A 15855-nucleotide genomic window follows, 5' to 3' on the forward strand; every position below is an offset into this window, starting at 1 on the left:
CCCTACAAACCACTCTTCTGAGAGAAATCTCTTTGCAACAAAGGACAATGCACTGAAGAGTAATTGGCAATCTTTGAGAACTAATACATCTTTTTGGCACATGGAATAAGGCCACAAAATGATTATTCTGATCTCCAGAATGGAAAGTACTAACCTCCTGCCATGTATTCACCTGGGTCCCAGAGGAATTGCTGCGATGTATCAGCCAGAATTCACATAAGGTCAAGGATTGCAGTTCAGGAATGCTGCATATAAAAAAACCATCAAATAATGCTAAATGCCACCTTAAATTACAGAATCCCAATGACATGAATGATATGAGCTTGTAGAAAAATAAGTTGCATGAACAGAGTACACGTATCCAGTCACTTTATATTATGAGCTCTAACATTACTCCTGTAAACAGTTTAAGAGTCCAAGATGTAAGATTCTTGAGAAAGATCCTTCAAAGTTACAAGCAACTCAAAGCCATCACCTACAGCCTCCAGATAATCTAACTCAAAGGCACGCTTCAAACTCTACATTTTAAAATCTCATGAGCTCGTCACAACTATGAAGATATGTCCATAGACATATGGCAGTTTCCAAACACCCCCAACAGACTTTCTAGTTGACATTAAGTGAAATTCCACTGCAACATTTTAAATGCACAAAAAAGCTCAAGACAAAATTAAAAAAATTGGAGCTGTTGCAAAATGCTACAAAAACCTATTTTCATGACATTCCTGGTCTGAATCAAGAAAAGAAACAAACTTACTAAACCACACACACAAAAGAAATATTAAGTATATTAAAGCTAGTAGAACATAAAGAAAGAAAGAGTAGTAGGCTTGAACTCCAAAGGTTTCTGGCTTTCCCTGCTGTCAAAGCCTAAGAATATAATACAGCCCATTTTGCAGGGAGTTCAGGCAGCTCAGTGTAACCACAGTTGCCATGTACTCCCATATACCCCAGCAGGATGCACACTTAGTGGAGTAAATTGTGTACTGTGGAAGTTAAACACACCGATACAACTCCTTAGCCAAGGATGAACATAAGAAGTCTGCCTTTTCCACTGTCTGTGTGCCACCCTTTGGGTACTGCAACAATTCAGTAAAATGAAAGGGCAAGTCAGGTACAGCACTAGTAAAGAACAGAATAGGTTTGGGCCAGAGTGGTTGGAAAAAGGTCACATGGAGGAAAAGGATCTGAAGACATTAGTCCAAAGCTGGTTGAACGTGATCCAGCAGCAGGCTCAGGTGGCTAAGAAGGCCGACAGCTTGTATCAGAAATAGTGTTGCTAGAAGGAGCAAGGAAGTGAGTGCCTCCCTGTACTCAGCTTTGAGGGAGCCACACCTTCAAGTGCAGGGCTCCTCACTACAGGAATGGCTCAGGAGCATGTCCAGAGAAGGGCAATGAAACTGCAAGGGGCTTGGAGCACAAGCAGCTGAGGTTGTCCTGTCTGGAGGAGGCTCAGGGGTGACCTTATCACTCTCTGCAACTACCCGAAGGGATATTGTAGCAAGGTGGCAGTCAGCCTCTTCTCCCATGTAGCTAGCAACAGAACTAGAGGAAATGGCCACATGTTGCACCAGGGGAGAGTCAGGTTGGATACGAGAAAAGTTACTTCTCAGAAAGAGTGGTGATGCACTGGCACAAGCTGCCCAGAGAGGTGGTGGAGTCACTGTCCTTGGAGGTGTTGAGGAACTGTGCGGACGTGGCACTGCGGGATATGGTTGCAACGGGATGGCAGAGATGGACTGGATGATCTGAGAGGTCTTTTCCAACCTTAATGATTCTACGCAACGCATTAAAGAGCGCCTCAGAAACCACCACCGGGAGAGCTGCAATTTGTCACAAACATCCCGTGCAGCCACGCAGGGCCACAGTTCACCAAACGCAGCATTCTCAAGCTCGTTCCGATTCCACCAAAGCTCCAACACCCGCGAGCACCTCGTGGAAAACCCAAACCACAGCAAAGCCGCCCTCGGGCCGTTAGAGGCGCGCGGCCGCGGCATCACACGGGTGCTGGCGGGCACCCAACCGGGCAGGAGCAGCCTTCCTCACCCGCCCACAGCTCCGCGGGCCGCGCTCACCTCGGAGCCGCCTCAGGTACCGCCGCCCGCGAAGGGCCCGCATGGGGACACCGCCCACCCCCGGGAAGGACGCGCACTTGACTTCCCGGGGGCGAGGAACCGCCGCAGCCGCCGGCTCCCTACCGTGCTACCCGGCAGCTACCAGCGGGCTGCACCACGCCCCCAGCTACACGCGCGCGGCGAGACCGCGGCGGCGAGCATAGATCTCGGCGCGGAGCACGCTGGGAGACGTAGTCCCCACCTCGCGCTCGGACGGCTGCACGCTGCTTCTCCCCCTTTGTTGCGTCTTTCAGCCGCCTTCGCGCCTGCGTACTGTGCACGCCTTCCGCGTACGTCCCCCTACCCGCAGCGGCTGAGCACAGCACAGATCCCGGCGCGGATACGGAGGCGGAGCCGACTGCCGCGCTCTGTGACGCATGCGCATTGTGAAACGTGGAGGGCGCCCGCCGCCCTGTTGTCTAAAGTCGGTGCAGGCGTAGATCATGCCCCATAGCTCTGTTCCCCAGGCGCCTGCGCGGCGCCGTCCGCCTTCCCCCCCCCCCCCCCCTTTCCCTCCCCCCCCTCCCCCCGCATTGTGCGATCTCGGGCGGCGCCTGCGCAGCGCCGTGCCCGCTGTCTGCCCGTTAGCCGCTATGTGCAGGGAATAACGTTGCCGCGCTCGGCGGAGGGACGCGGAACGGAGCGCCCCGCTCTGCGGGGCTGCTGGCTCAGCGAGCACCCGGCACCACCGCTACTAGCAGCGGGCCGGTCCCGCAGCGTGGAGAGCCTCCTCGGAGGGGTGAGTGTGGGCTCGGAAGAGAAACGGGGCCGGGGTCGCACCGCCCATTGTGTCAGCGGTCGCCGAGTGGGCTGCGCTCCGCGGCGCGGGTCCGATCGTAGCCGCGCTCCCCGCGAGGCACGAAGGCCGCCCCGCACCCCCGCCTCCATCCGCCCTCCGGGGCGCGGCGGGAGGCGCAGGGGTAGCGGCGGGGCGGGCTGCGGCGTCGGCACACCCCCGAACCGCTGCCGCCGCCGCGCCTCCCTCGGGGTCCGAACGTGCCCCCGGCGGCGGTGTCCGCGCTGCAGCGGGCGGTGTCCTTATCTAGCGGGCGGCGGTGCTCGGCTGATGGAGGACGGCCGCCTGCGCCCTCTCCCCATTGTGCGCGCCTGCCCGATGAGGAGGGTCCTCCGCTCCGAGCCGCCCTCCCGTGCCTCCACCCTGCGAAACGCGGCGCGGCCGCCCCTTCACTTTGTCTCCGCGCGGGCGGTCCGGGCTCTCCCGGGGCTCCGCAGGGCGGGGTGGGGTCCGCGGCTGACAAAGCGCCCCGCGGCGCCGTGCTGCCCGTTAACGGCGTCACGCGGGGTGTGGGCCGTGGGTGCGATGCTGCCGCATGGGAGACAACGAGAGCGGCCCCCTTGTGACAGTCTAGGGAACGCGGGTAGGATCCTCCTGCCCGGCGGTTTGGAGATGCCTTCTTCAGTGCGGGTTTAAGTATTTAAGCGCATCGCGAGGAGGAAGCGTGCTGCTGGGCATGGTCTGCTGGGTGCCACGCGAGGCGCTGAGAGCGCCTGGCCCAGCGTTCCCTGTGTGGGATGGGGGTCGCTGTGCAAACCGAGCCGAGGCGTGAGCACGTATGCCGTGATTTCCTGTGATTAATTTCCTCTGGGATGTGCTGTCCAGATGCTGAGGAGCCCATCCTGCAGGGACTTGAGCTGTCATCGTGGAAGCTGCTCAACTTCAAGTTTGACTTAGCAAAATTTTTGGTCACAAAGGGGTCACAAAACCCGATTGGTTGGGGAGGGCAGTATGGCTGAAGGTACGCAAAAATCTGTGAAAAGCAAAGCTGTGAGGTATTATTGTCGTTTTTTCCCTCTCCTTTCACAACTACCTAAAAGTTATTTGCATGGGATCAGATACACATATTTACTAGCTCTCCTTTTAAGAGAAACATTGTAGCATAGAAGTTTTGACCAAGCTCCCTTTTTCCTGTCCCTGCCAGGACTTCTTCGTTGTATTGTCCTGATGTTTTGCAGGTGCTGTCTGCCTTCCTTATCTGGTCCGGCTGGGGTTTGCAAATCAGAATAGTTTCTCGCTATCTTGTGCTTCCACACTGTGGGGGACGTGGCCAAAAGGATTTTAGCGGTTCTCTTGGTGACATACAAGCTGGAAAAGAACCAAGATATGAAAGTGAACTGCAGAAGTTGATGTTCACTTGTGGGTGGAAGCTGGGAGCTTCCCTGAGTGCCAAGAGCCCAACCTAAAACATGGATAGCTGCAGAAATTGATTTTGAAGTTCCGTTTGCAGTTCTTGCAAACACAGGCAGAAAGTGCTTAACGTGAATGGATATTACAATATCTCCTTGGGTCCCTAAAGAAGACTATTGCAGTGTCAGTGCCATCTTCCTTGGCTCTGCAGGCAGAATGACATTGGAGTAAAACAGACTAGTTTTACTTAAACCAGAAGGCCAACAGAATCTAAAATTCTGTTTTTTCAGTAGAAAATATTGAACAGCACAGCCAGGCATTGAGTCTATTTGGGTAGCACAATGACAAAGATTCTCCTGTTTGCTTCTAACGTTTGTGAGCTGCTCTCTGAAGAACATGCCACTTACTGTGGTAAATGTTGGTGTGGCTCAGACCAGGAATCTGCAGTTTGAGGGAAGAAAGTCCTTTGTCTCTGAAGAATGGAGCTTCTATCTGCTGAAGTTAGGTGCGTGCCTATTCTACAGTGTCCTATGGCTGTGCCAAGTGAGCCTGGGAGGTGCGTCTTGCTGCTGCCAAGTTTATAATGCTCTTTTCAGAGCACCTGCACTCCTGGTCCCATGTTTGTTGTTGTATCCTGCATTGTCATGTTCCTTGCACATCTTTGATGGAGTGGTTTACGGATAGCAGCTTCCTTCTATGCACAGTGCTGTGCTCTTCTATGCATAGTGTTCTGGGTCTGAGTCCACTCAGTGTGTTGAGTGAAGTAGTTGTCCAGAGAAAAATAGAGCAAGATCACATGGCTTGAATTCTAAGATATAATGTATGCAAATGAGGCTGGGAGGAAAGCACAAACTACTTAATTAAACACTTCTCTGCATGTCTGTTGTATAGACACGACAAAATATTAAAATTACAAATGTTTGGCTCACTTTTATAATTTAGTTTCTTCCACTCTGTCTAAACTGGGAGGCTGTTTTTATTTTAGAGCTGCATTTATAGCTAGAAGCCTTAAGACCCTTCTATTTCAAATTTTGTTTGATCTTCAAAAAATCCCATATATTTTAAATCAATGTGTTGTTGTTTTCTTTTTAATCATGAATTATGTCAAAAGCAGTTTGTCCTAGAAACTTCAAGTAAAGCCATGAAAGATGTTATAGTGGATTGCCCATGATGCTGAAAGTGCTTTGTTCAGGCTCTTAAATGATTGAGTCTTAAAGATGAGGCAGACTGGCACTTGCCCATATCACAGTGGTTGTGAATGGAGCAGTTGCACTCACCCGCTCTTACATTGTTGCCATGGCTCTGGTACTTGTCTGGCTTTGTGAAAGGTTGATTCACACAACTAATGCAGCAGACTTCTTTTCCTTTTGTTCTGTGTGACTTTATTTTTCCCCTTGGGTTAGCAAATAGAATTATATTTTTGTGTCAGGTGAGTGCCAGAGCACCCAGAGCGGGGACAGCAATGTCAGGTCTGGAAGAAGGCAATAATCCCTTTTCCGGTATCAGAGATCCCTTTTATCTGCTTGGCTCTACTCTCTTGACAGTCTTCTGGCTGCTGCAGAATACTGCAGATGGAAAGGGAAATGTATGAATGCAAGAAAACCTTCAGGAGCCTGGTTTTTGTTTTATCATTAGTCTTTGCTGTTCCTGATCTGTGTCAGGTTCACATCCACAGTGTTCAGAACAAGTAACTGACTGAAAAATAATCTTTCTCTACAGTGTAGGTATGCAAATAATTGGGATGAGAAGTGGTCCTGCTAAGTGATGTTGCCTTTGGCTAAGAAAGTCTGTGATGTGTGTGGTTTTTTTTTTTTCTTTTTCCCTTTTTAAGCTGTATTTAAGCCCTGTATGTGAGAAATTGTTCTTACTAATTCAAAACAGAAACATATATCATTTCCTCCCCTGAATAGAATACTCAATAAAATGGGATATCTTTTTGCTATGTGTATCTGATATTTGTCATCTTTGTTTCTTCTCTTTTTATCCCTGTAGAAATTGCTATTGAAAAACAGGCTTCCATTTAGCTAGGTGCTTTTCAGAACTCCATCACCACCCACAGGCGGGCCTCCCAAGCTGACTCACTGCCAACAGCTGCAGCCCTCTTACAGTCTAGCTTCTTCAGTTTGTTTTGCTGTATTTACTGTATTTATTGAACTGGTGCTCTTGTAACAGTTCCTTTGTCTGCTTGTTTCCAACCTTGTGAACTAAAATCTTATATTCCAAGCTTCTCTATGGAAGTAAGATGGTTGATATATAAGCAGAATATGTTAAAGCCTGTATGATATACTTTCCAGATTGGTTATTACTTTGTGCATCATTCCTGAGATTGTGGTTCTGTTCCTTTTGTGTCTTTTGCAAAGTACTGCAATTATTGATCTTTTCAGAGAAATAGAAACGGAAGTGATACCACTCCCTGACATTTCCAATATACTACTTTGTGTGCAGGGTATTTTGCTGGTCTTCAGCTGTGGTTCTGCATAAAGAAAGAACTTGTAATCAATCCATTAGCTGGCTGTTGTGGTCTGGAAGAAGTATACTGAATACATTAAATCAGATGTACTTAGGACCTATCCCTCAAAATGATATGCTTAAATAATTTTCTTAATTATTTTTCTTTTCGACTGCAAATACTTGGGCATCTAAGTAGGCATTCCCAGTAGGCCTTTTCAATTATCTTTTATTTGTAAAAATCCAGGAAATCAACATTCATATCTCTTCTGTTTTCTTATGAACATACCTTATTTATTTATTTGTTTGTTTGTTGGTTTGTTTGTTTATTTGCTGTCATTAATCTCACTTTTCACCCCCAATCACCCACCAAGGGTATAACTGGTAATGTCATAGGGCGCTATTGTTGCAGGAATATTGATGACAAGAATAGTTAAACTTTATATTTTAGCTTACTAAGTGAATTATATAATAAATAATGTTGTTCAGATTAACTTAGTATTTTTATTTTGTAATTTTCTTGAGAATGCTTTTTTTTAGGTTAATGAAGATTATCTTCACCCATCCCCTCTCTTATAGAAGGGTCAAACACTTCCTATAAGAATTGCTCTTTTGAATGATTGTCAAAGCACAGCTCAAATTTTAGCTTTCAAGTTGGCTGCAGATCAGTTCTGAATTGTAGGCAGAAAATGTTGAAAACCCATACCATTTTTGTTTGCTTAGCTTTTGGATCCACAGTTTTGGAAAAATACACCAGAACCAGTTAATATAAGAATTATGGAACCTCTGGAGTATTTTCATGATATAGATAATACCGCCCTCTCTGATCCTTCCATTTTTGTTTTGTTACTATTACAGATCCTGCTGATAAAGACAAGAAAACATGAGCTCCAAAAATACCTTTCTTCTAAGTCCTGCTAATTCATCACATTCTAATAGGCAATTAAATATCATGCCAATTATTTTATGACCATATTGGAGATAACTGGGTAATGCCTTTATTTTGGCTAAGTCTGCACTAACTTCAATCATTACCAACTTCAGTAAAACTAGTTAGCTCAAAATCTGTCAGAATTCACACCTGCTTGTTAAAATCAATGTGCTTACTTTTAACCACTTAGAATAAAAATCCTGTAGCATATATTCCCATATTCAGGTTTTTTTTTTTTCCAACTTCCACAACCAGGGAGAAGTTGTTTGCCCAGAGTCTTGGTGATGTTGATGAAATTTCAGGGACTGCAGGAGTTCTCTGTAAAAGATGATCCTGCCTTATGCAGAAGTGCAAGGCCCAGTATAAAGCTGCTGCATTATTATTTTTATCTCACTGTAGAAAATCTATTGCTTGGCATTAGCAAATGGTGTCATCTTTTTTTCCAGAGAAGAATACTTGCTTCTTCAGTATTTGCATCTTCTAAATTGCCACTTATAATTATCTTCTGTGCTATGCGTTCTGGTTTCTTTTAAAACGCTTTACTTATGCAAATGTCTTTGCTTTTTTCATTTCTGTGGCGTGATGGAATTTTTTTTTTTTACCACACTGTATTGGCAAATTCAACACTCAAAATTAAACACATTGTAGGTGTTGCACTGCTAAACCTGCAAATAGCAATGGTCAGCTTCCTCCACAGTGGCTGATAGTCCAGAACCTGCTTTGCATTGTTCTCTTGCAGGCTTGTCATTGCAAGTGTATCTAAGTGTTGCCTGGTTAACTTGCTTTAAGGAGTTTGGTGTTTGACAGGGAGCTGAAGTCTGAGTTGCCTAACAGATTCAGTTCCCCATGGCTGAATCACATTTTAGTATCCGCTCACCACAGAAATGTTCTCAAGTTTTCAGGTTTTTGTGTGTCATTCTTTGAGCTCTATATTGCTAAGAAACTAGATCGGTTTTTCTTCTAGAGCTTCAGACATTGCTTTCATTATCTTCACTTCTGTTTGCCATCTTTGTGCACCCTAAACAATAGGCTTTCAATTGCTTCAGTTGATATTATTGGGTTATATATTTAAATATCTGTTAAGGTGAATTCGTTTTGGTTTTTTTTTTTTTTTTTTTCTGGGCAGCATGTAGCATACAGAAACATTTTTAAAAAGATGTCAGGTTTTTTTTTTTTTTAAAGGGTATTGAGACATGACAGTGAACCAGGACATCCTGAGTCATTCCTTGCCCAGCTGAGGCAAATTGAAGCCGTTGATCGATTAAGAAATAAACAAACGATCTGTTATTTTAGTGCAATTCATAAATTAAGCAGTAGTTTGGGAGAAGGCTTGATTTAGTAGAATTATATCCTTGAGTAGCTGTGTGCTGTGGGTCTTTCTGTTGGTGCAGTTTCATTCCAAAACCAAGAAAAGCTCTAGGCAGAACTGTTTTTATCTAGTGGGCTTTAAGCATGGCAGTGCTTCAGAGTGTCTATGGGTTGCTTTATTTTTATAGCTATTTCCCATGGGAATTCTTCCTAGCTTTCTTCTCAGTATATTTATTTGCACTTGCAACCTAATCTAAGGCAGCATTAGAAGAAAGACTGTGTCAGGGTATTGTCAGATGAGACATGGTAAAGATGTCGTCACTGAATTGCGATGTTATAAGCAACTGTTAGGGCAAGTGAGAATAAAAGAGAATAAAAATATAGACTAAATATTTTAGAAGTACATAATGTTCTTAATTACCCATCACAGATTTTAAAACTATCTGTGGATATTACTATATTAATATTTCTTATGTCTATTATTTATTTTTTGTATATAAAAGAAATCCAGTAAGGTGCAGGTGGGTTTGATATAACCAGGCCATGTTCTTACAGCAACCTAAGCAGAGCAAACTGCAGACTATGCTGGTCTTGCTTTTTTCTCCCACCCCTGACTGCACACTCCCATTCCTTTTGCTGCATTGCTAGGCTTGTCCGCTAGCATCTGTTTGTGAGGGCAGAGAAGTGAGGAGGAGTCGATTTGTCACCAGCTGAACACATTACAGTATCTGAGCTGCATGGCCACAGCCATCTCACAGCCAAGGCAGAGGGAGCAGGCGGGGCTGGGGCAGGGTTCGAGAACCGGGATCCTGACAGCAGCAAGCCCGGTTTTGGCTGATGTGGAACCACAGTATCTTCAGTATATCATTAATGTGATGAGAGTTAAAACTGATAATTTCCTATTGGTTGAGTCTTCCTCGCTACAGTTGAAAATAAATCAGCACAGTGGAGCTGTGGGCACAGAAACAACTTATGGCGGGGGAACTAAATATGAGCTGTGTCAGCTTCCCATTGTAACTTCTGCTGGGTTATTTGAGATTTGCTGCAGTGGAAGTATGGATGCATGAGCAGCTAATGAGGAGGAGACGCCATGCTATACATTTATATCCTATACTGCTTTCCAGTAGACTTACTATAATTAGATCCTTCACTTTCTTTGTAAGTGTAATTGAGCTACTAAAAATAACTTCTCTGTTTCAGACAGTAACATTTTGGGCATATTTTTATACTTGCAATACTGCGCGCTCATTCTGGTTAAAAAAAAATCCCCATGTACCCAGACTGAGAATTGTCCACAACCTGTCTGTTTTGTGGACCAGGGAAAAGGAACATTTCTATTTTATCCTCTTGACTCTTCCTCCCTCCAATTGCAATAGCACATGGCATGTACTTCCAGGATTGAAGGAAAAAAATATTTCTGAATTTCTGGCAACACTGTGAAAGCACTTTGCTTGTGATTCAAAGCAAAGCAATCATATTATGATAAGATAGAGAGAAAAAATATGCAGAAGCAGTGTCTACTTTCCTACAGATGTGACCTGTATCCCAAACTACTGGGCTTCAATGTGAACACATGCTCTTCCTTGTCCACTTAGTTGGGAGCCATCACTATTCAATGGAGAAAATAACCTGAATGGCAGATACCCCTGAAAGTCTGAAAATAGAGGAGCCATGTGAGTACAGGGTGGCCAGCAGGCTGCAAGGGACTGGTGCCTGTCAATCCTCTTAACGCTTCTGCCAGCGGGATGACGAACTTGTTCTTTTGGTCAGTACCCAGTCTTCCATTCCCATAAAGTTGGTATAGGTGTTGTATCTGCCATCTCAAGCCTTCCAAATGAAGGCTTTGACTGTGCTATTTTTACATTAAACATCAGAAAATGGTACTCTTGCATATGAAAGATATACTAAATAAATATCAACCATCTCCTAAGTGGGAAATATGGAAGAGGTGAGGTCTGGGAAGAGTGGAGGCAAAATAGACAGAACTGCAACACTAATTTGCTCCATGATTTTAAATGTTGTAATGTATTAAACTGTCAGGAGTGTTGTTCTCTGGACACCAGTGGTAGTACTGACCTTCATACCACTAGAAGAATTTAAGCAAAGAATGTGAATTGTTCCAGCCTTAAAAAAGTGGAAGTGGAGTGATCAGTCTTGATCAACTTTTGGTGCTTTTATCCACTTTTAGTTTGATAGTAGATGATTTAAAATATTTTTGTTAAACCAAAAGGCTGTGTCTCTATTGCAATAATGTGGTCATTGTTGCGTAATATACTTTTTTTTTTTTTAATGCAGCTGAATGCAACCAAGTTCCCTGTTAATCGTTTTTGTTGTTGGAGACATAAAATGAGACTTTTGTAGTAACTGTGGATGTTTAAACAAACAAAAAAAAAAACAACACTGGAGCTCTTCACTGAAATACTGTCAGAAGGGATGACTCAATCCCTTTTTGTGGATGGGGTTAGAGTACTGCTTCCTCTCGGTTCTGTGCCTGGAGGGGTATGTGGGGTATGTGTAGTTCTGAGCTCTTCCCATTAAACCTTTCCTTTCACATCTCTTCCTTCCAGTCCTTTATTTTAAGGCAACAAAAATAAAGTTGTCAATTATTGAACTTACAAAGGAAAATTTGTATAGGTTTCCTTCTGTAGAACTACTTCATTTCCAAATTTCTGACTACTGAAAAGGTATGCTTGCATTCATTTAATAGCTGTTACAAATATTTATGTTAGTATACTTAAGAAAATATTTTCTAGTGGTCTCCAAAAGAGAGATGGCAGCACACCTGCTCAGTCTACTCCTTGAATAAAAATGTCGAGCTGTATGTACTCACTGCATTTGTTTATAATGAGAATTTCACATGTAATTGTTTGACTGTATTTAGTAAATAAGAGGCAGTGTAAGAAGATTGAAATTTATTCCGTAGTCTAGTAGCTATATTCCTCTTTGTTGGCTGTATACAACAAAGGAGTAAGCAGGCACTGCAAGCAAAATGTAGAATAGCTCCTCTCTAGGGAAGCCATTTCCTAGCTACTAATTACAGACTGCTTTAAAATCTGAAGTGTAATTTATGCTGCTTTAAAGTCTTTGTAATAGGTTATATTTATCATTAAACTATTGGTATTCCTATTCTTTCTGCAAATGTCTTATTCTGTGGGCTTTTGGGGGACAGTTGTTTCCACGTGATTATACATTGAGAAATGTTTGTGTTGTATGTCTTACTTCTGTTTTATGGGAAGGAGAGAGATGGGAAAGGCTCATGCATTAAAGAAATGCTGTAGCCCAGAATGTGAGACTGGGTTCCTATTGTGTGATCTAAGATGTGACTAAAGAGCTTCAACAAATAATTAAAATATATAAGACATTTTAAGCTCTTTTCACCTTTATTTTTTTCCACAAATCTCCAAGAAGAGTACTACTCATCTGGAGATCCTAAAAGTTGAGTGCATGGCATGGTTTTATTGTCTGAGACTGGCAAGTGATGAGCGTGACAAAATACTCTTACATCACAACTATCTTGCTGGCTTTTAAACAGTTTTGGTTTTAAGCTTGTAATTGCATTAAATAGTCTGTGAAATACCATTGTAGCTCAACAAACTTACAAAACAGAGTGGTTTTTATTACACATACACATGGAAACTAGAAACATAATAATATAGGAAATATATCAAACTTTATTTATTTATTTATTTACCCTTCATGTATAGGGCCCATGTTACTAGATCTTGGAACAGTCACCCTCATGCATTTCCAAGAAAAATACATCTGTGGACTTGGCTGTGGAGAATAATTGTAAAAGGCTCCAAGGCATTTCACGAGGGAGAGGATATAATGCATCAAATATTTTGTATGAAGCCTACATTGGAATAATAAATATGCTTTCCATGTGACAGTGGAGATTTAGCAAAGAATAATGATTGAATATTTGCTTGAAGTGATGAATGTGTAATACCACAAATAGATGTGGAGACCAGTTACTGTGACTCCCAATAGCTGTCCTCCATGACTACTGCTTTCATGTTCTATGTGCTTTTGTATTGTGTCAGGAGGTAAAATGGAACTGAAAAATGAAAGGTAGATTTTAAAAGTTATTCAAACATGTTCTCATTTTTTTTTCTTCCCTTTGGAAAATATACTTGTCTTCACAACCACAAAATAAATAATTTACTGTATTATAGAAGAAAAATTTTGAATTGCTTTGAACATAATTTAATCTTACTCACTATCTTGGGACATGGAATAAACTCTACATATTTCACAATTTTGGGGAAAGTGAAATCACCTCCCGTGGGAGGATAGAAGGTCCAATTTTCTTTGCGAAGTGATATTTGTTTTCTCAATACTGGTCAGGACTGTGGTCTGTACTTAGCCAATGCAAATAAAATCTTTTCACACAGCCTACAAAACAACTCAGAGTATGCCATATGATGGAGGCAATGAGAATGGGAAATGGGGGAGGAAGGCTTGACTACATCTTGATTACATTCTGCCTGAATGCAGTGCACAATTATCTTATTTTCTCACTCGCTTATCTTGGCAGTGATATAATCTGATATTATAGTCTGATGGGGGTGGGGAGAAAGAGAGATTTCTGTAGCTTTATTAAAAGAATCTTTCTTAAAGGCACTTTGGTTATGACCAGCTTGTTTCATTAGCATGCTGGCAATGTTGCTGTCTGTGTGGCTGGCCTCATTTAGTCGTGGCGATGCAAGAAAATTTCAGAATACTTCTCTGTATGCATTTCCTTCATCAAAATGAGAATGATGGACAGAATATGAACATTTGATTCTAAGTTAAGCTACTTCTAGAGGCAGTCATTGATTTATGCTTTATTTTAACTATATTAAAAGTAGCTTTTGAGAAGCATTGCATTTCGGTGTAGGAATGCTACAAAGAAGAAAATTCGTGAGAACTCATTTCTTACTTATGCCTTTAAGGATTAGAAATGGAAATTAGCCAGTTTTAATAAATGCAAAATATCCTTATTATCCAGATCAAAGGTTAGAATAAGATAGCTTTTTTGAAGTCTGAGAATGCCTTTATCCTGGTGGCTAAGACTGAGTATGCTTTTAAAAATTTCAAATCTAATGTTCCAACAATACCTTCATATTCTTCAGTGTAAATATTTTTTTCCTTCAGGTACCCTGATTGTTTTAATAATATGAATAACAGAATTATGTTTGTTGTGAAAGACCAACCATGTACAGTAGCAATCTTTTGCAAAATTTTCTAAGTAGTATTTTAAGTATTTTGCCAGTATTATCAATGAAAGTACCCAGTAGTTTTCTTTTTTTTTTTCTTTTTTTTCAAGCTGCTAAATTCTTTTCTCAACTGCTGCAATTACCTTTGTTTCCTTAAATTTCTCTTAATAAAATTTGATCTCCTAGCTTTACTAGGAATTGGTGTTGCTTTGGTTTGGTTCTCCCCTTGGTATCTGCTGAATCTCCCAGACGTTCTTCCCCCTGCTCCCCTGAAAAATGGACTTCTCTCTCAGGGAAAGGAATGTCTGTCTGCGTACTTCCTCTGGTGTTTAACTTCCCTTTCTAAGAGTGCTTTACATAGGAATTGAGATTGTTTTCATTCTGTGAGTTTGGTTAAACTTTGTACAAAGTCTTAATGTTCATTCAAGTCATATTATTTTTGCACAATATGACATTCAAATGATCATTAGCTATCAATTAGGCCTTCTGTAAATTTTTTATAGTATTTGTAGGTTGATAGAATAGCAAAATAAAAGATTGTTAGGGTTGGTTGTTTTTTTTTTGTTTTTTTGTTTTTTTGTATCATATCAAAAGTAGAATACTTTCAAGTACCATAGAATCACCAAGGTTGGAAAAGTCTTCCAAGTTCATCTAGTCCAACCATCCACCTCTACCACCAATATTTCTCTACAAAACCATGTCCCTTAGTACCACATCTAAATGTTTCTTCAATACTTCCAGTGACTCCATCATCTTCCTGGGGAGCCACTTCCAGCACCTGACTGTTCTTTCAAAGAAGCTGTACCTCTGTTGGCACAACTTACAGCCATTCCCTCTAAGTTCTGTTGCTAGTTACGCAGAAGAGGCTGGCCCCTTCCTTACCACCATGTTGTAAAGAGTGATAAGGTTTCCTCTGAGCCTCCTCTTCTCCAGACTGAACAGTTCCAGTTCCCTCAGCTACTTCTCATAAGACTTGTGCTTCAGACCCCCACGTGCTTGTTGCTCTTCTCTGGGTGTGCTCCAGGGCCTCAATGTCTTTCTTGTAGTGAGGGGCCCAAAACTGAGTGCGGTACTTGACATGCGGCCTCTTTTGTCCCTCAGAATTGACTCTCACCGTCACTTGTCCCTCAAAGTCAAAAACTCAAGCAACTTCTCATTCAGCCACAGTGTCAGCAGAAAGAATGGTTTTATTTTAGTTGCTGTTCTGACAGCAATTTCGGTGTGTAACAACAATAAAATTAATGGATGTGATTCTGATCTGAATGGGAAGGAGAAAGTGTTCAATGCAGCCCCAGGGCACATCACAAGACAGAGGTATGCCTCTGTCAGATGGCTGCCAGAGGGCAACAGCTGTCTCATCCTTACACCATCAGATATATGTTGTAACCTACAGAGAGAGAAGGGGAGGATAATGGGGACCTTTTTTAGAGATCTCACTCTTTGAATGCAGGAAGAAAGTCTCATTCTATCCTTAGTAGCATACCCAGCCAGAAGGCTTTCGTCTTTTTGTAATTAAAATATGAGGGAAGAAATGTTTCTTCCCATTAATGCAGCGTTTGTGGGATTTCCTGTGATAATCTGGCTCTAGGGCACCAGACTGGACCCTCCTGGGAGACTGGGGTTTTATCACTGAAAGCACTTCATCCCTGCCAGCCAGAGATGCAGAGAAATGCAGTACTAATACTTTATTGATTTGGTGAAATGCTAACT

The 15855-nt window shown here is 42.7% G+C and overlaps 2 protein-coding genes across 6 annotated transcripts in view; one reads left to right on the forward strand and one right to left on the reverse strand.

Moving 5' to 3' along the window:
• SDCCAG8 (SHH signaling and ciliogenesis regulator SDCCAG8) overlaps positions 1-245 on the reverse strand; it is an 89479-nt gene extending 89234 nt beyond the window's left edge. For both annotated transcript variants that reach the window (XM_065729741.1, XM_065729749.1), the window contains exon 1: positions 155-245. In XM_065729741.1, coding sequence (XP_065585813.1) covers positions 155-164 — 10 coding nt within the window. In that variant the 5' untranslated portion in view covers positions 165-245. The remainder of the gene's footprint in view (positions 1-154) is intronic.
• A 2461-nt stretch (positions 246-2706) lies between these two features.
• Positions 2707-15855, forward strand: part of CEP170 (centrosomal protein 170) — an 89677-nt gene continuing 76528 nt past the window's right edge. For all 4 annotated transcript variants that reach the window (XM_065729693.1, XM_065729703.1, XM_065729713.1 and 1 more), the window contains exon 1: positions 2707-2853. The gene's annotated coding sequence lies outside the window, so the exon portion shown is untranslated. The remainder of the gene's footprint in view (positions 2854-15855) is intronic.

This window comes from Cyrtonyx montezumae, unplaced genomic scaffold (genome assembly GCF_038088225.1).
Source record: "Cyrtonyx montezumae isolate F1298 unplaced genomic scaffold, pur_monq_1.0 scaffold_0, whole genome shotgun sequence".
NCBI lineage: Eukaryota > Metazoa > Chordata > Aves > Galliformes > Odontophoridae > Cyrtonyx > Cyrtonyx montezumae.